At 36.4% G+C, this 19,293-nt stretch overlaps 1 protein-coding gene across 9 annotated transcripts in view; it reads left to right on the top strand.

Moving 5' to 3' along the window:
• KYNU (kynureninase) overlaps nt 1-19,043 on the top strand; it is a 163,449-nt gene extending 144,406 nt beyond the window's left edge. For 7 of the 9 annotated variants that reach the window (XM_033231623.1, XM_033231620.1, XM_033231621.1 and 4 more), the window contains 4 exons: nt 6,092-6,144; nt 9,346-9,431; nt 17,146-17,376; nt 18,775-19,043. In XM_033231623.1, the coding sequence (XP_033087514.1) occupies nt 6,092-6,144; nt 9,346-9,431; nt 17,146-17,376; nt 18,775-18,900 (496 nt within the window). In that variant the 3' untranslated portion in view covers nt 18,901-19,043. Of the gene's footprint in view, nt 1-1,891; nt 2,028-6,091; nt 6,145-9,345; nt 9,432-17,145; nt 17,377-18,774 lie in introns of those variants that run through there. The other 2 variants (XR_004441791.1, XM_033231625.1) reach the window with 2 other exon arrangements.
• Nucleotides 19,044-19,293: the final 250 nt, after the last annotated feature.

The following is a 19,293-nucleotide window of genomic DNA, read 5'->3' as shown; positions in this document are numbered from 1 at the left end:
ATGGGTAAAAAAGCAAATCATCTCATGTTGAAAGACTTTTTAAAAAAACTTTAGAAATAGAAAATATGACATTAAATGACATTGAATTAAGACCAGACATATTTGTCAAAGTAATAAATATCAATAGATTTAATTCACATATTGAAAGATAAAGTCATCAGATTGTACTACAAAGCAGAGGCTCAATTAAAATAAATAACTCAGAAAAAATAGAATAAAAGGATGAGCAAAAGTATAGGAATTGGAAAATAAAGTAAGATGCAATCTTTATATATGACAAGGTGGAATTCAGACCAAAAAAAATGATAAGAAGGATACTTTTGTCAATAATTTTAACTTTCTTGATATTCACTTTGTATTCTTAGATTTGATTTTACTTGTTTTACCTGATCTATCATGTTTAAATTATGGATAGTAAGTAAAACTTCATTAACTCCCCTATTTGTTTAGTTGTTTATTTTTACACTTTCACATGTCATTTCCTATTTACTATTACCTTAATCTCCACATTTGTTTAGTCTCATTCCTATAATTAAACACATTCAATAGTCATAATATGTCATTTTGTTATAGTTTCACCAGTCATCTTTTGGCTAACTTAAGTTCTTTTTCAGGTAATGAAGAATTCATGGGAAAAATATTAGCTGAACACTTGCTTGATCAATATCAGTAAAACTTATACAATTTGACTTAGTCAAACATAGCATTCATGTATCATGTTTTTTTTCCCTCTATTATACAGGTATTTCTATATTAGTCTCTGTCATTGAATGGTTGTATTTGATACATTTGAAGCCAATCTGACATTTCTTTCTTTATTCTCACTTAACCCTTTTTTGAGTGGAACTTCAATTTTTTCTCTATCCTTAAAATCCAAAAATTTTAATAGGCAGTAACCAAAATTGACCATTCTGAGTTAATTCCTCCCAACTAACTCAGAGAATGTTGCATTTTTTCAATGTAGATTCAAATCATTTTTATTTCCTCAAAGTTATCTTGAATTATAACTTTAAAAAATTTCTTCTCATGCTTTCCTTCTTTGGAAACTTATTCTGATTATGATAGAACTTATTTATCTGTTTACTAAATTTGTCATTTTCTCTCTAAACTATTTAAAATATATTTCTTTGTTTATTTTTTCTCACGACTATCTTTTGTCCCTTGCTAGTTTTTCTACAGTATCCTGCCTTTCTTGCAGTTTTTCAAATCTTTTTTTCTTTCTTTTATGTGTTTTATTTTTCTTTTCTAATTCTTTCCTGATTTCTGCATGCTCATTTTCATCCCTCCTATTGTTAAGATATGTTAATCCTATTCCTACATTTTTACTTGGCTTTTTCTAAACACGTGGAATATTATTTCATTATGCTTCTGTTGTTTTCTTTATGTATTCATTTTCATTACATTTCTCATCCACTTTTAGGCAGTCTTTTCCTGCTGCATATTTTTCATTTTTTGTAGATTTCTCCCATTTTTCGTGGAAAATCTTTGTGTTAGTGTTAATACCCAGTTCTTTTTTCATTGTTCATCACTGAATATGTTGAATTTTCCTGGATTAGCAATTTGGGGAAGGTACCTAAGAAGGAGGCTAGGAGAGAAAGGGTACAGTAGCCCTTCAGATTTTTCATTTGCTCACTACTTCCATCTCTTAGGGGTCCTGTTGATTCTTTCTATGGATGTGCCTCCTTTTTCTGCAGGATACATAATATAACCACTGCTCTAAAAATGGCCCTGCTCTCTTGTATTCTATATCCTTAATTGTATCAAGGGTGTAGCTTTTGAAATTCAAATTGGGCACCTTGTCTTTATTTTAGGTAATTTTTTTTTTTAAACTGGAACTTCAGTAGATATTCCATCACTTGAGCTTTTACCACTCTTTTCTGATTTTTTTCAGTTCCTCCTATGCAGATTCCACCCAATGTCATCATTATAGGCAGAAGAACCATTGGGGACAAAAAGAGAGGATCATTAGGTTCTCATAATGAATTACTTGAAATGAGAGAATAAATATTAGAAGTAAGGTTTCAAAGGTATGCCTGGGCTGGTACACTATGAATTTTAATAAGTTAATGAAAACTGTATATTTTTAAGTGATAGATTTTTAAAAATTAATCATTTTGCATAATTAATCAGACTCTGCTAATTAATTCTATAAAACTATACACAAAATACATAAAATATTTTTGAAATTAAAATAAATTTGGACTAATAAAGAGGAGTTAAAATGATAATTAGAACCTTTCGTTGATGAAACAACAATATGTGCTCTTTAAGAAAAATCTAGAAAATATAGATAGGGGCCGGGCGCGGTGGCTCAAGCCTGTAATCCCAGCACTTTGGGAGGCCGAGACGGGCGGATCACGAGGTCAGGAGATCGAGACCATCCTGGCGAACACAGTGAAACCCCGTCTCTACTAAAAATACAAAAAACTAGCCGGGCGAGGTGGCGGGCGCCTGTAGTCCCAGCTACTCGGGAGGCTGAGGCAGGAGAATGGCGTAAACCCGGGAGGCGGAGCTTGCAGTGAGCTGAGATCCGGCCACTGCACTCCAGCCTGGGCGACAGAGCAAGACTCCGTCTCAACAAAAAAAAAAAAAAAAAAAAAAAAAAAAAAAAAAAAAAAAAAAGAAAATATAGATAGGAATAAAGCATAAATTAAAATACATAACATTTTGGCCATAGTTAAATATACGTACATACATGTTATTGTTTTAAAACTAGAATCACACTCAAAATATTGTGATCTCCATTTTAATCTTTATATATATATATATATATTCTTTTAAATAGGATTTTTATAATGACTGCAGAGTATCCCTTCACATGCAATGTTGTAATTTGTTTCTATCAGTTCTCCATTACAAGATATTCAGGTGGTTTTGACACTGAAAATTGTATTGTGTTAATTGTCCTAATGAAGCAGGATATTTCCCTTACCCCTTCTCGGAACTCGTGACAGGGATGCCTCCTTTACTCAGCCCGCTCACTGCTCTCAACTCCTCGCGGGAGAGAGTGCACGAGCGAACGAGTACGGGAGCTGGAATGAATGAGTGCTGGAATCGGCTGGCCACTTCGGTGCTGGTAGGATCCAGCTCCACGCACTTGGACCTGCAGCGTTCCACCCTTCGTGGGAGGGAGCGCACAGGTGAGCCGGTGTAGGAACTGGTCCCACGCTTTAGAACCGGCAGGAGTGAACTCCATGCAGGCCCCACAGCAGAGTCCAAGCGGGGGTGCCTGCGACTCTCAAAGCCCCAGAGGGCATGTTACTGTGCTCTTTTAGCTCTGCTGTCCGCAGGCAGCATAAGTGTTAATAGCCCAGTGGGGCCTCTGCCTTTTCACACGAGGCAGCTGCCTTCCACCAGCTAGAGCAAAGGGCCAGTGTTGCGCCAGATTTTTCTCGAAGTTACGCTGTCAAGCTTTCCCCCTGAAGTCAAGCCACTTCTCTCCTATGTCTAACTGTATCCTGTCTACTGGCTGAGTCTTGGATTTATATAGGCACAGGATGGGGCGGGGTGGGGCAATGGGTGGTTTAGGAAAAGACAACATTTCAGCGGGAAAATGGGAATTAGAAGTTCTCACTTTGGGCTATGGTTTCAGGTTTTTCAGCTTCAGGGTGGGAATTCCTGGGGACCCACTCTTTTCTGCCTAGATTTTCTCTGCCCACTGTTCCTTATCACTAGTACACAAATCTTGGTGTACTTCAAATAGTGTAATACAAATAGTGTAATCCAATTTAGATAAATTGGAAGGAGTAAAATTTCTGGGACAGAAAACAATGCATATTTCCCATATATCTTCTTAAATTATCCTCTAGATTTTATTACTTATTTATTATCATTATTCAACAAGTGGCTGATTTCCTTTTCTTTGAATCTTTAATGAAAATAAGCATAATTTTAAATCATTTTGCAGATTTGATATATAAAATATGGTCTCATCTTTATAGTGTGAAACATTAGTGAGATTGAGGTGTTTTTGTTTGTTTTGTTTCCTTTTCCTGAATTCATGGAGCATAGACATTTCTCCTTTATAAACTGCCTGTCAGTGCTCTGTGGCTGGGTTGCTCTTGGTACATTGTCCTTTTTCTGTGTAAAAACTCTTAGTGAAAACTCTTTCATATGGGACAGATATCACTCCTCTTCCCCATCTGGTTTGCCTTGCAATTTTGTCTGTCTTTTTAATACAGAATTTTAAATGTTTATAAATCTGTTGGTATGTTCCTTTGAATTTTCTTCTGTTTTATACTTAGAAATTTCTGTTTTGAAAATCATGAGTGTGTAAATATAATTTTTTCATTTTTGGATTTTGGAAATGTCATAATTAAGAGGTGATAATTGTGACATGATCTGAGGACTGTTTCTGTATTTACTATCATATCTCATTTGTCTCACTGATGTATCTTTTACTAGAATTAGTCTCATGTACTGCACTTTATAATACGCTGTATTATATAAAACATATAAGATACTATTATAAGATAATGTAGCATATTCCTCGCTATACTTTTCTATTTCAAAATTTACTGTGTTCACCCATATATTCTATATAAATTTTAAAACATTTTGTCATGTCCCAAAAAATAGTGCCTTGGAATTTTTATTTTGACATTACTAAAACTAAAATATTATTCAGGGATAATTGATTAGAAGCAACATGATATTTCTCTTTCTAATTTTTTTATATTTTTCTCTAAATTGTTTTGTAGTCTTTTTCATCTAATATGACATATATGATTTTTCCTATATATTTTGTATTTTATGTCTGGCTTATTTTACATTCTTTTTTTTTTTTGTGAAACGGAGTCTCACTTTGTCATCCAGGACGGAGTGCAGTGGCACCTTCTCAGCTCACTGCAACCAATTCTCCTGCCTCAGTCGCCTGTTTAGCTGGGACTACAGGTGTGCACCACCATGCCTGTCTAACTTTTGTATTTTTAGTAGAGACGGGGTTTCACCATGTTGGTCAGGCTGGTCTCGAACTCCTGACCTCGTGATCCACCCACCTTGGCCTCCTAAAGTGCTGGGACTACAGGCGTGAGGCCGGGGGCGGTGGCTCACGCCTGTAATCCCAGCACTTTGGGAGGCCCAGGCGGGGCGATCACCTGAGGTTGGGAGTTCAAGACCAGTCTGACCAACATGGAGAAACCCCATCTCTACTAAAAATACAAAAAAGTTAGCTGGGCGTGGTGGCACATGCCTGCAATTCCAGCTACTTGAGAGGCTGAGGCACAAGAATTACTTGAACCTGGAAGGCGGAGGTTGTGGTGAGCCGAGATCACGCCATTGCATTCCAGCCTGGGCAACAAGAGTGAAATTCTGTCTAAAAAACAAAAACAAAACAAAACAAAACAAAAACAATATGAAAGCAACCAATTTCTTTTAAAAGTATTTTTAAAACTTTCAACAATTATATGGGTTTTTTGGGTACATTTCTCTTTAGAGATTCTATTGTGAAAATATTGTATTAATTGTTTGGCCTTTTTGAGATTTTAGCTTAATTTTAAAATAAGAAACTGCTTAATATTTTTGTTCATTTTATTTTAAATAAAAAAGGTCATTATAACTCTCAAGTTGCTATTTCACACAAAAATAAAATAATAATAGAGATGGACAGATTTTTGTCCTCATTCTTTACATTATAAATATTAATTACCATATGATACTATATAGCATTTTATCTGCTAAAGTATTTGATTACTTATATTACAAATGGCTTTATAATGCAGGCCCCAGATTTCTAAATTAGTAGTGTTTATTTTTATAGATCAAAATATCATGTCCAGTCACAGTGGCTCATACCTGTAATCTCAGCACTTTGGGAGGCCAAGGCTGATCACTGGAGCTCAGGAATTCAAGACCAGCCTGGCCAACATGGTGAAACCCTATCTTTACTAAAAAGACAAAAACTAGCCGGGAATGGTGGTGCATGCCTGTAGTCTCAGCTACTTGAGAGGCTAAGGCACAAAAGTCACTTGAACCCAAGAGGCAGAGGTTGCAGTGAGCTGAGATCATGCCACTGCACTCCAGCCTAGGCAACAGAGCAAGACTTCATCCAAAAAAACCCCCAAAAAACCTAATGTTTTTATTTATATTTTAGATTAGTGGGATGGTTTGGCCATGAACTCAGCACCAGATTTAAGATGGATAACAGTAAGTGTATTAATTTTACGTAATAAGTCATTGTATTTGAACTTTATTTCAATGTTCATTTGTCTTTGTATTATGGGTAATGTATATGCCCCATGGAGAGTGTGCTTCCAAAAATGTCACTGAGAATTCTCCAATAAGAAATGACATTTCCAGAGTGTAAGACTGAGTTTATAGATTTTAGCATGATTTTGAGTCTATCCCTTAGTAAGGAGGTAAAAGAAAATGAAGTCCAAGGTAAGGGTCATGTGGCTTGGCCAATATAGAGTGCCTGAAACAAGGGGCATGGAGGACAGGAGGAAATGTGGAGCTTGGAGTCAGATCCAGAAAGACTTGGGTGTTAATCACACTTTGCTGTTTACTAGTTTTTTGACCCTGCACAAGTTATATCATCTTGTGTCATTGTTTTTTCTCTCCACTTATCTAATGTGAATAATAAAACCTATTTAAAGATTTGGTTTTAGGGTTAGTCAAGTTCAAAACAATAAGCCAAGTAGGACATAGCAGTACTGTAATCAATACTCATTTTCCCTCCTCTTTTTTCCTAAATATTTTCCTTTTGTGGCTTTTGCCATGTACCAAAGAGTATAGCAATTCCTGTGAGCAGTTAACCCCAGCAGATAGAAGTGAAACTCTACCATGCAGAGCTTCTTTTTCCTGCATGACCCTATTTCTCAATCACATGGGACGTGGAAAGATCATAAGTGCTTTGAGAGTTCAACATAAACTTGATCCTTCAGATTGCTTTAAACCCTGAGATACCGTTTTAAATTTGTTTCCATTTTTTATTGATTTTATTTTTTTGTTTTTGAAACAGGGTCTTGCTCTGTCACCTAGGCGGGAGTACAATGGTGCAATCAAGATCAGGTCAGCCTTGATATCCCTGGCTCAAGCAATCTTCTCACCTTAGCCTCCTAAGTAGCTGGGACTAGAGGTGTACACCACTGTGACCGGATGATGATGATGATGGTGATGATGATGATTTAGTGGAGATGAGGTCTTGCTATGTTGCCCAGGCTGGCCTGAGATAATATTGTATATATATAGGTGCTCTTTGACTTACAGTGGGGTTATTTCCTGATAAGCCCATCATAAGCTGAAAATATCTTAAGTAAAAAATGCATTTAATACACCTAATCTGTAGAACATCATGGCTTAGCCTAGCCTACCTTAAAACACATTCAAAACACTTACATAGCCTAGAGTTGGGCAAAACCATCTAACACAAATCCTATTTTATAATAAAGCATTCAGTATATTATATGATTTATTGAATACTTTACTAAAAGTGAAAAACAGAATGGGTGTATGGGTACTCGAAGTATGGCTTCTACTGAAGGTGTACCACTTTTGTATCACTGTAGAATTGAGCAATTTTAAGTCAAACCATCGTTAAGTCAGGGACCATTGGTATTCAAATTTGTAGCAACCAAATTGCAAGATGGGATATTCCAATCAAGTCAGGATACCTGTATTTTACCTTGGCTGCTAAAATAATTAGACCTGTTATTATACGAGTTATTTAAATTCTTTGAGATGGGTTTTCTTATTTGGAAATAAAAGAATTGAATTTGATCAGAAGTAGCAAACTTTTTCTGTGAAGGACAAGATAGGACATATTTTAAGCTTTCTGGGCTATACAGTCTCTGTGGCAAATACTCAATTCTGTCATTGTGGTGGTAAAGCAGCCATAGGTGATACACAAATGAAAGATTTTGGTTATGTTTTCATAAAACTGTATTTTAAAAAAGCAGGGCCTGGCACGAAGACTCACGCCTGTAATCCTGGCACTTTGGGAGGCAAGGCAGATGAATCGATTGACCACAGGAGTTTGAGACCAGCTTGGGTGACATAGTGAGACCTCATCTCTATAAAAACTACAGAAATTAGCCAGGAGTGGTGGCATGCATCTGTAGTCCCAGCTACTTGGGAGCCTGAGGTGGGAAGATCACCTGAGCCCAGGGAGGTCAAGGCTGCAGTGAGCCATGATTGAGCCACTGTACTCCAGCCTGGGTGACAGAATGATACTCTGTCTCAAAAACAAAAACAAAACTAGTGGGTCAAATTTGGCCCATAGGCCATATGGCCATACATATTAGTCTGTTTTCACACTGCTATAAAGATACCACCTGAGACTGGGTAATTTGAAAAGGAAAGAATTTTAATTGACTCACAATTTCACATGGCTGGGGAAGCCTCAGGAAACTTACAATCACGTCAGAAGGCGAAGGTAAAGCAAGGCTCGTTGGAGGTGGTGGCAGGTGAGAGAGAGAGAGAGGACATTAAAAACTGCTGTTTTTAAAACCATCAGATCTTGTGAGAACTCCTTCACTATCATGAGAACAGCATGGGGGAAACCGCCCCCATGATCCAATCATCTCTCATCAGGTCCCTCCCTCCACATATGGGGATTACAGTTCAAGATGAGATTTGGGTGGGGACACAGAGCCAAACCATATCACCATAGTTTGCTTACTCCTGGATTTGATGACTATATAAAAAGTCATCATATTTTAACATTCTTTTAGTCAGTCGTAGTGTTATCTCTGACTAGCTATCTTAACCCTATGGAATTTAACTTGCTGCAGTTCAGTCTGCTTAATTCTAATTAGTAGAGCATCTGTTATTAATTTACCTTTTTTATATATTATACTTAGGCAGATCTTTTTTTAAAAGCCCCCTCTGTTGTATGTGTGTGTGCATGTGTGTCTCTGTGTGTGTTTTGTAAGTTAAACCACTTGACCTAAAAATCCTAGAACTAAAAGTCACCTTCATAGGTCATTTCATTCATATTTCTGCCTTTGGGCGACAGTACAATTACATGCCACTAAAAGCTGATGCTCTCTCTCATTGACATGGTTTCATAATAGAGTAGCGACAGTTGAGCAGAACAAGGAATCCTGGCTTGGGAATAGGAAGGCAGAGAATGGGGTCCAGAAAAACTTCCAGAAGAGGTCATTTTTACCTTGGGTCTAAGATTTTTGGTGTTCTGCTAAGAAGGTGGGGAAAAGGGAGGCGGGAACTGCTGGTAAAGGGGAAATAACGTGGATATTTCAGTTCCATGGAGTTGATCTTAAATATCTCAGGAATTCTACCCAGGAGTAAAAGTTTACATATTGCTCTTTTACTCTCCAGTACTTTAGTATCTTTATGGACACTTTTCAAGTTACCTTCTATGATAATGACATGATATTAATTTCTCAGAACTGCAGTTAATCCCTGGGGTCTGTGGATTCCGAATTTCAAATCCTCCCATTTTGTTGGTCTGTTCCTTACATGCTAGTTTAGAGGTAAGTGATGTATGTTTCAACCTTCCCACATCTTTGCCTTTTTTCTTGATCTGATTGTGACAATTTGTAGTACTTTCTCTGCTACACAGCAAGATGATACATGTGCACTGTGCATGAACAAGGGACAGAAGGCATCATTCCCCTTTAGAACAGTGATGATGTGGCAAATTATCAGTTCCATCATTGCAGTGGTAAAGCAGCCATAGGTGATACATAAATGAAAGATTGTGGCTATGTTTTCATAAAACTGTATTTTAAAAAAGCAGGGCCCGGCACAAAGACTCACGCCTGTAATCCCAGCACTTTGGGAGGCAAGGCAGATGGATCAGTTGACCACAGGAGTTTGAGACCAGCCTGGGTAACATAGTGAGATCTCGTCTCTATAAAAACTACAGAAATTAGTCAGGAGTGGTGACAGTCTCCCTTCATTTATGTCACCAGCCCCATTCGTGTCATTCATGTCACCAGCACAATGCTTGGCACATTGTTGGCACATAGTAAATATTAAATAGAATTCTTTTGGGGAGATACATTTTTTACTCCACTTAGTATCTGTTTAAACATGAAAAGCTTTCTTAACTTTCTCTTGGCCTCTCTGTATACTAAATAAGCATGCAATATTTAGTTCTTCATAAATTCACTTATTCAACATAAATTTATTGAGAGTGTGCCTGATGTGATTACTGGGGACTATACTTTTCTAGTTCATTATAGGTGAATGAACTGACCAAGTACCATGTGACAAAGCTAGGAAAGACTTACTTGAAGGAAAAAAAAAAGAATAATCAGAGTAAACCGAAGATTAAATAAGGTTGTCTCATGAAGTATGGTGGTTTAATGATTTTTTTTTTTAAATTGGGACTTCTATGCCATTATATCCATTTATAGTCCCCACTATCACTGACTCAATATTTTCCTTTAAATTAATTTATATTTTTATTCAGGTAAATTTAGTCTCACCCTGAAATGATAAATATACATAACAAGAAAATGGAATTGTGATTCCTTAGATACTATTATTTAGTAGTAGACTAAATGCAGTCAAGTAAAAATATATGGCTTATATAGAATAGAATTCATAATAATGTAAATATATAAAGTAAATATATTGTATACATATATTTAAAATATATGTTAATTAAATGTACATATGTATTTCTAATAGTGGTTTTACGTAGAACTATTCAAACAAGGATTTGAAATTTTTTCATGTCTGCTTCAAAAATCATGTAGTTTTTTATTTTTTAGCAAAAACTTATAGAGGATTTCAGCATCAAATGAGTTGGATAGGATGAAGATTCAAAATTCCTTCTAATCTAAAATTGCGTAATTCTGTGAATACTTAGAGCAGTTTCTCATTCTGGCCACTGGATGGCAGCATCAAGTTCCTCTGTTTTTATTAAATTTCACCACTGGCTAGTGATCATCACCTCATTTCATTCCATCTCAATTTAAAGCGCACCTACTCAGTTTAACCACTAGATGGTGCTTGTGTTGTTTTCACTTCATGGCAGAATTTTTCTTTAACTTGGAAAACAGACATCGTAACGAGATTTTTCAGCCGGTGATACATATTTTGGAAAGTTTTTTTTGAGTAAAAATCTGCTTAGTAAATCAGATAATGATATTTGAGTTGTTTTTATAATATCCATTCAGACAAATATTTTGTTTAAACATTTTAAAACAAAACAACGTTTCTGCATTCCTTGCAAGTTTATATCAGGGAGATGTGTGACAATATCAGAAGCACCAGGACATACCTTAGGAAGAGCTTGTACCTAAAGTAATTTCCTCTGATGGACCATATCTTTGCAAATAGCTTCTCAGACATACCTGGAAATTTCCTTTTGGACGCCCTCACTTTGGCATACCTTCTGCAGTGGACTGTTTTTTCTAGCAGTATTCATCCTTCTGCTGTGGGAAAGGAAGCACTTTCCTATTTTTCCTGCCACTGTTTTCCTACCACACTGCATTAGAGTCATCTAGACAAAGTTTTTATTTTCAGTTATAATCTGACAACTGATTTATTTTTTCTTTCTAATATCTAAGCTTAAACCTCAGTCTCCTGAGTAGCTGGGACTACAGGTGTGCACCACTACACCGGGCTAATTTTTGTAGTTTTGTAGAGACGAAGTCTCACTATGTTTACCCAGTCAATATCTAAACTTAAAACCCTAAAGCCACAAGAAGAATGATATGCACTTCTCTGCATCTTCTAATCACGTATTTCCGTTGAGCCTCTGTCTGCTCATTTCACTGCCGAGACTATGTTCTAACCAAAATTATCATTAGTTAATCAAGTCTTATGTTGGTAAAAGTGTTTTTCAAAATTATTTCTTACTGTAAATTGCAAAATTTTTGAATTACAAATTAATGCATTGAATTGTTTCCCTTTCTGTATCTAACTGTTAAAATGTCCTATTTTTCTAGACATTTATGGGCTTCTCATGTGAGTAAGCATCAGTGAATTAACTATGTTTCTATTAATACCTACCTTTCTTTAAGTTTTATTATTTATATGTAGAGATGAGGTCTTGCTCTGTCGTTCACACTGGAGTGCAATGGTATGATCGTAGCTTACCATGGCCTCAGACTCCTGGGGTTCAAGTGATCCTCCTGCCTCCGCCTCCCAAGTACTGGGACTACAGGTCTGCGCCACCACACTTGGCTGATTATTATTATTTATTTATTTTATTTCTTTATTTTTGAGACAAGGTCCCCCTCTGTCACCCCTAGAGTGCAGTGATGGGATCTCAGCTCACTGCAGCCTCCGCCTCCTGGACTCAGTTGATCTTCCAACCTCAGCCTCCATAGCAGCTGGGAATACAATGAGTGCACCACCATGCCTGGCTAATTTTTGTATTTTTAGTAGAGATAGGATTTCGCCATGTTGCCTAGGCTGATCTCGAACTACTGGCCTCAAGGGATCCTCCACCTTGGCCTCCTGAGTAGCTAGGACTACAGGGCATGCCACTGTACTCAGCTTGTTTTTAAATTTTTTTAGAGATGAAGTCTGGCTATGTTGTTCATGTTAATCTGGAATCTCCTGTGTCCATGTTAAACTGGAACTCCCGGCCTCAAGTGATTCTCCTGCCTCAGTCTCCTGTTTGAAATGTTTGTTTTTCGGTGCCATAAAGAAATAGCAGTTGAACATAAATTTAATTTATTTAGTAAGGTCATTTTTACTTCCTGCAGAAAGGGTACACTCGCCAGCAGTTTTGCCACAATAGTACACCAAACAAAGGAGACAGGGTCATTTATAACCTCACGCGTCCACCCTACGGCTGTGTCCGGTTGCCACGGGCTGGAACAGGACCTAACATTCTGTATTTGTCCTGATTGGCTAGTAACTTAGAACTTTTTAAAAGAGGTAAAGGTAGAGGGGAACAAATGAAGGAGGAAGTAACTTGTGGAACGCTAAGAAAGGTACAAACACTTTTAAACAAGGAAGAGGAAAGGGCTATGACCTACTGCTTGCTTGGACTGGTATGAGCATGCCAGGGCAAATATTTAGGCTAAATTGTGGGAGCTAAGAACTAAAGTATATTGATTTATTTATTACAGCTAGCAGGTATCTAAGAATGTTAGCACAGGTCTTGGAATAAATTTTGCTTCTAAGAGAAGTTACTCTTTATTCCTAATTAGACAGGAAGGAAAGTCTTCGAAGAGGAACCTCTACTTTACTTTTTACACTACTAAGCAGTTGAGATGACAGACATGAACCACTGCACTCAGCCACCTTATCTTTTTAAACCAGTGTATTCCATTTTAGGAGATAGGTGGTTGAAGTTTCAATAAATGAAAGAAGTAAATGCGTGAATCAAACTGCCTCTTTGTTGTCTCTACTTTACTTTTAAGAAATATTCAACATAGTCAAATACGAACTGGAGGAGAGATTCTATACCTAAGAATCAATTGTATATAAATAAGACCTTAGATTTTTAATACAATGACTTTTTAAAAAGATATTAATATGGCTTTTTAAAAAAATACATGTGTATATGGTTGATTGATATTAAAAACAGACGCTGTAATCAGTTTCAAACTGTCCTTTTGTTTATATTTTTGGATTCGAATCATTTATACAATAATTCTTAAAATATTGTGGATCAAGGGATGAAACCTGAGGCCAGGAAGCTGGAGGCAAGTACTGTCTCCCTCAATGGACACAAAGTGTGACCTCACACAGACAACAACTCCCTTTGGATGTATTTGCCTTATTGTTTAAAGTAAGATGTTTGGACAAGATTATTTAGGGAGGCCGTGCGCGGTGGCTCAAGCCTGTAATCCCAGCACTTTGGGAGGCCAAGACGGGTGGATCACGAGGTCAGGAGATCGCGACCATCCTGGCTAACACGGTGAAACCCCGTCTCTACTAAAAAATACAAAAAACTAGCCAGGCGAGGTGGTGGGCGCCTGTAGTCCCAGCTACTTGGGAGGCTGAGGCAGGAGATTGGCGTAAACCTAGGAGGTGGAGCTTGCAGTGAGCTGAGATCTGGCCACTGCACTCCAGCCCAGGCAACAGAGTGAGACTCTGTCTCAAAAAAAAAAAAAAAAAAAAAAGATTATTTAGGAAGTCTCCTCAATTTTCAAAATACTTAAATTTAAACAATACATATATTATATTTGAAGGTTCATCTTATATGTAGCAATAGGTAGACAATATTTAGGCCCTTTCAGTATTCTGAATTCATAATGAAATAAATAGCTTCAAAATATAAAGTTAGAGCATTCAGTTAAAATATATGGCGAGTCAGAAGACTCAACAAAGAAATGTACTATATGTTTCCTTTCAGAGTTCCTAGGGAGCCAGTTTTAAGAATCTAAGAGAAAAATACGACAATTGAAAACATCACACCAAACTTATTTTTCCTGTTTATACTTACCTAGCTTTTCTAGCTTCATGTTCATTTTGTCAGTAAGAAAAAAAAAAACAAGTAGTTGAAACTCTGCCAAGTATTATCTTTTAAGCTGAATATTTTTCAAACCACACTTCATTTTTTTAATTAAAAAAATTATTCTTTCTCAATTTTGAAAGCATAAAACTTATGAGAAGCAAAAAAGAAAATAGAATATTTATGCTACTTCCCTATTATTCTCTCTCAATATTTTTATGTGAGGCTCAGAATAGACTTTTACCCTGTGTGAGATGAATTTAAAAGTGCCTTGGAATGCAATTGCCCTTCTTGTGGTTGTAATGGGGAAAGTAAGTTTTATATTTAAAAGTTATTTTATTATTAAAAAGTGACAACATTCCACTGTATATTAAGATGGAAGCTATTTGTCATACCAAAAAATTTGGTTTCTAGTTATCAAGAGAAAGCTGCAAGAGCAACATTCCCTAAGCCCCTTTAAAAACTAAATTCATGTAATATTTCTTAAAGTTTTACTAACCCATGCATACAAATGAACTATCATTAAATGTGATACTTCACATATTGATTGCCCCCATGTACATATTAGGGCACCCATAGCATAACCACAAAATTTCCTAGATTTATTTATTATTTAGAATTTCTTAGAATATTAAGCTCCAGACAGAATCTTGGAAAGATTCCTCACATAGTTTTTTATTCCAAACTTCACAGCCAAACCAGCTGTGGCCTATGCCTTGCCTGTCCCTGCTCCTCTGGGAGAATTTTGATTCTTGACCCTTGACCCAAAACTTGGTAGTGTTCCCTTGAGTCCTCATTATGCCAAGTCTACCTACATTTTGCTTTGCCCAAGAGAATGAAGAGATGCCTCCTACCAAATTCTGTGTAACCTGGGTCATCTGAGTCTTGGAGCACTATTATTTGTACTCCAGATCTTGGGGGTTTATGAAACCAAGATATCAGCCTCTGCTTGAGCTGTCTCTGTAGGCGTCAGACATTGTCTGGGAGGTGTGGTGGAGGAGAGAGACAGGCACCATTCTGTCCTCTCTTGTTCTGTGTTTCCTCTCTTGCTTAGATATCATTTACCTTCAGTACAATTCCCATCCTCTCCTTCAGCCAATCCATAGCCTCCATACAGTATAGTTCCAGGAAATCTATGGCTGAATGGTTTGAGTTTTATTAGAGTGCCTGCCTACACATGCCACGTGCACATACAGGAATAACTGTTTTCATAGACTTGATAAAGTCTCAATATCACCAAATGGCCCTATCTTTGCTCTTGATATCTTTGCTCATGACACAAAAAAGGAACATTAAGTGGCAGGCCAGTGCATCACACTCTGTTTGCAGTTCATTCAGTTCTTATACGTAGGATATATTTTTACACTCTACTTGACCTTAAGAGATAAGCCAGAAAAGCACATCTGTTCTGACCCCTAATATTCCAACACCAGTTATTGTGTGCCCTTGTCACTCATCTTAATATAAGACATCTCAGGCAGCAAATGGCAGTATTTTCACACCAGTGCTAGAGTTTAGAGGGGGGAAAATGAGAGAAAGCAAGCCCAAATGCTTCAGTAAAAATAAATGCATTATCTAATATTATTTGCTTTCCTCTCTGAGAAAACTTATCATTATTATTTACCTGCTTGTTTTCTTATTGTTAAACTGGAAGAAATTTAGGAGTCAGTAAAGCAGTTATAAATATTACCGGTAACACTGATTTCCACATTTGCACATGTTTAGATCATATTGCACTTTTTTGGGGATAAACAAACTTTACATAAAAGTTGGAAAAGTCTTCTTGATTATGATTTCAAAAAGTGGTTTTGGGGAAAAGCTTACATTGAATGATATTTAAATCCATTTTTTAAGGTATGTTTTACTTGATTATACTAAGTTAATTTAAAATAATTTGAAGGTATGTTCCCAGACCAAACTGATGGTTGGGCTATTATTTCTCGTGGCCCAGTAACAAGATGCAGATGAACAGGGGAGAAAGAGAGTTTTTATTTCTGTAACTGGTTACAGGGAGAAGGCCTGGAAATTATCACTAGACCGACTCCAAATTACAAAGTTTTCCAGAGCTTATATACCTTCTGCGTTGCATTCATCTAAAGACATAAGTGATTAACTTCTTTTAATCTATCCTAAGGTCTGAACCCTGAAGACCTTCCTCTGCAGCCTCAGTAAATTTACTTAATCTAAATGGGTCCAGGTACTGGAGTGATTACCTTTATCTTGTCTCCTGCTAAATCACTGAGGTTTGAGGAGTTCCTTTAGAGCTTCAATAAACTTGTTTGCAGAGGCCTGGGGAGTTTCTTCACACCCAAAGTAAAAGCTTGTTTAATCTTAAATGAATCCTATTAAGAATTCCTTCATTCTTTTGTCATGCTTTAAGGCCCAGGGAAGGCCTAGGCAAAACTCTTTGTGGGCTTTTGTTACATCCCAGCCTTGTATAAGGGCATGGGCTTTTTTCGTTTTTAATATTTAACTTAACCATTCGGTCAGTACTGACACAGTTGTGATAGAGGCCTGCGTTAGTGAGACCTGGCCTGCCACAGGTACATGGTATTAACTTACATTTTCTTCCTTTGCAAGTTTTATTTAAGTGACATTTGTACAATTTTTCTGTCATGGAAATTTTACCTCCAGTGTTTAATAGCAAAGCATTTAAAGGAGGGCATGATTTTACAAAAAAAAAAAAAGATTATGTAAAAGGAGATATTTATTGGAAAGGTCAAACATGGGCATTTCCTTTTTATGCATGATTTATTCTTAATTTTTGCTTCTTTGTAAATCAATAAAACACTTTAATCTGATTGTTTCTCATTCCACAGATCTTTAAGCAAGCGACAATGAAGGCATTGCGGAAAAAATCTATTTTGCTAACTGGCTATCTGGAATACCTGATCAAGCATAACTATGGCAAAGATAAAGCAGCAACCGAGAAACCAATTGTGAACATAATTACTCCATCTCATATAGAGGAGCGGGGGTGCCAGCTAACAATAACATTTTCTGTTCCAAACAAAGATGTTTTCCAAGAACTAGAAAAAAGAGGAGTGGTTGTAAGTATGTCTTGCTTTGCTACCGGGTTTTGTCTGTGGGTTGCATGTTAGCGAGAACATTTGGATTGTTTGGTTTATTCATTGTTGCATGTTATTTCACATCAGTCAGTCAATTAAGGATAAATCAAGTGCCAACTAAGCCCTCAGCACTGTGCTAACTGAAAAGCATAGAGATCTGTCATTTCTGATAAAAAAGAAGATACCACAAACTTGGGTTATAGGAATTGTTTTTTGTAACTTATTCTTTTCATAACAGTTTGGGCAGAAAAAAATTATTATTTCATCATACTCAGTCAGGACATTGTTTTCTCTAGTTTGTACTATAATTCATTTATTGAAAGAATGGAATTAAAGATCATACCAATGTATTGAAGGGTAAAAAAGAAAGTCTTATTTAGTTGCTTGATCAAATTAAGTTACTTTCAACTTTGTCACTTCAGTCAAAAAAGATATATATACACTTTCCAGGAGTGGTAACATTGCAAGGGATAATTTTTTTTAACCCTTCAGCCTATATGACCTTCTTGAAGGTCTCTTGAAGAGAACTAATAAATGTGAACTGAGTCATTTCAGAGAAAAAAAGATAACGTATCTACTTCCAATGATTATGTAATTAAGGCACTGTTTGGCTCATGTTTACCTCCAAACCTGTAGGAGAGGTTACCCCCAGATGCTGAAGGCACAAGTCAGAAGATTCTAGATCAGACTCTGCCATTGTCAAGCTCTGTCCTCTTAGGAAAGTTCATTAGGATCTATTGGCTTGAAATTTTCATCTGTATTTGGGGTATAAAAATAATTACCTCCAAGAGTTGTGATTGGATTGAAATGGGACAGCACACATAAATTATATACTATATTGTCTAGCCTGTAGCAGGTGTTTTCTAAAGTTAACCATAGTGATCTCCAGGCATGTCCAATTATCTGGTGCTACTTCAGGACCTACAATGTAGCTCACTTCTTATTTGTGAGATCACAGATTAGAGAATAACTTGAAGGATAATTTACTAAAACTCTCCAGACCCCAGTGAGGTTTTCATTCACTTAAATTCATCTGCGTTCCAGTCCTTCCATGGGGTCCCCACAGGAAAAAAAAAAAAAAAAATGAAAAACTGTATGTATGATCCCTTAAATGCTTAAGGAAGATAGCTGCTGAATAGATTTCAGGAATTTATCTTGGCTATTCATGCACCAATCCATTCTTATTTCTTAAATTATGATCAAGATAAAAGTTTCATAAAACATAAAAACACCATGTTTTACTTAAAGTAAAAAATTTTGCTTATATATTAATTTTTAGGGAAATCATTATGAAGGTACTTTACATAAGTTTATCTTGAATCTATATTTTCAATGTGTGAATAACACTAATATTATTGTGGCTTTATTTTTCCCCCACAGTGTGACAAGAGGAATCCAAATGGCATTCGAGTGGCTCCAGTTCCTCTCTATAATTCTTTCCATGATGTTTATAAGTTTACCAATCTGCTCACTTCTATACTTGACTCTGCAGAAACAACAAATTAGCAGTGTTTTCTACAACAACTTAAGCAAATTATACTGAAAGCTGCTGTGGTTATTTCAGTATTATTCAATTTTGAATTATTGAAAGTATGTCACCATTGACCACATATAACTAACAATAAATAATATATCTTACAGAAAATCTGTTATAATTTTTTAAGGTCTGTGGCACTGAGGAGTCCACAGGGCTGCCTAGGTGCTTGGTGTTTGGGGGACCGAAACTGTGTTGGTTCAAGTATTATCTATACAGTCTCGATAAGCTGTCACATTTCATGGTCATTGACATGTTTTATGTGGTTTAATTTCTGATTGAACTGACAACTTCATAATGTATGTGCAATTATTGTGTCAATTTTGGAAATATTACTTTAGTTTCAATTTACCAAGGAGTTTCTT

This window comes from Trachypithecus francoisi, unplaced genomic scaffold, assembly GCF_009764315.1.
Source record: "Trachypithecus francoisi isolate TF-2019V2 unplaced genomic scaffold, Tfra_2.0 Lachesis_group13, whole genome shotgun sequence".
Classification (NCBI taxonomy): Eukaryota; Metazoa; Chordata; class Mammalia; order Primates; family Cercopithecidae; genus Trachypithecus; species Trachypithecus francoisi.
This window is presented reverse-complemented; position numbering and strand designations above follow the sequence as displayed.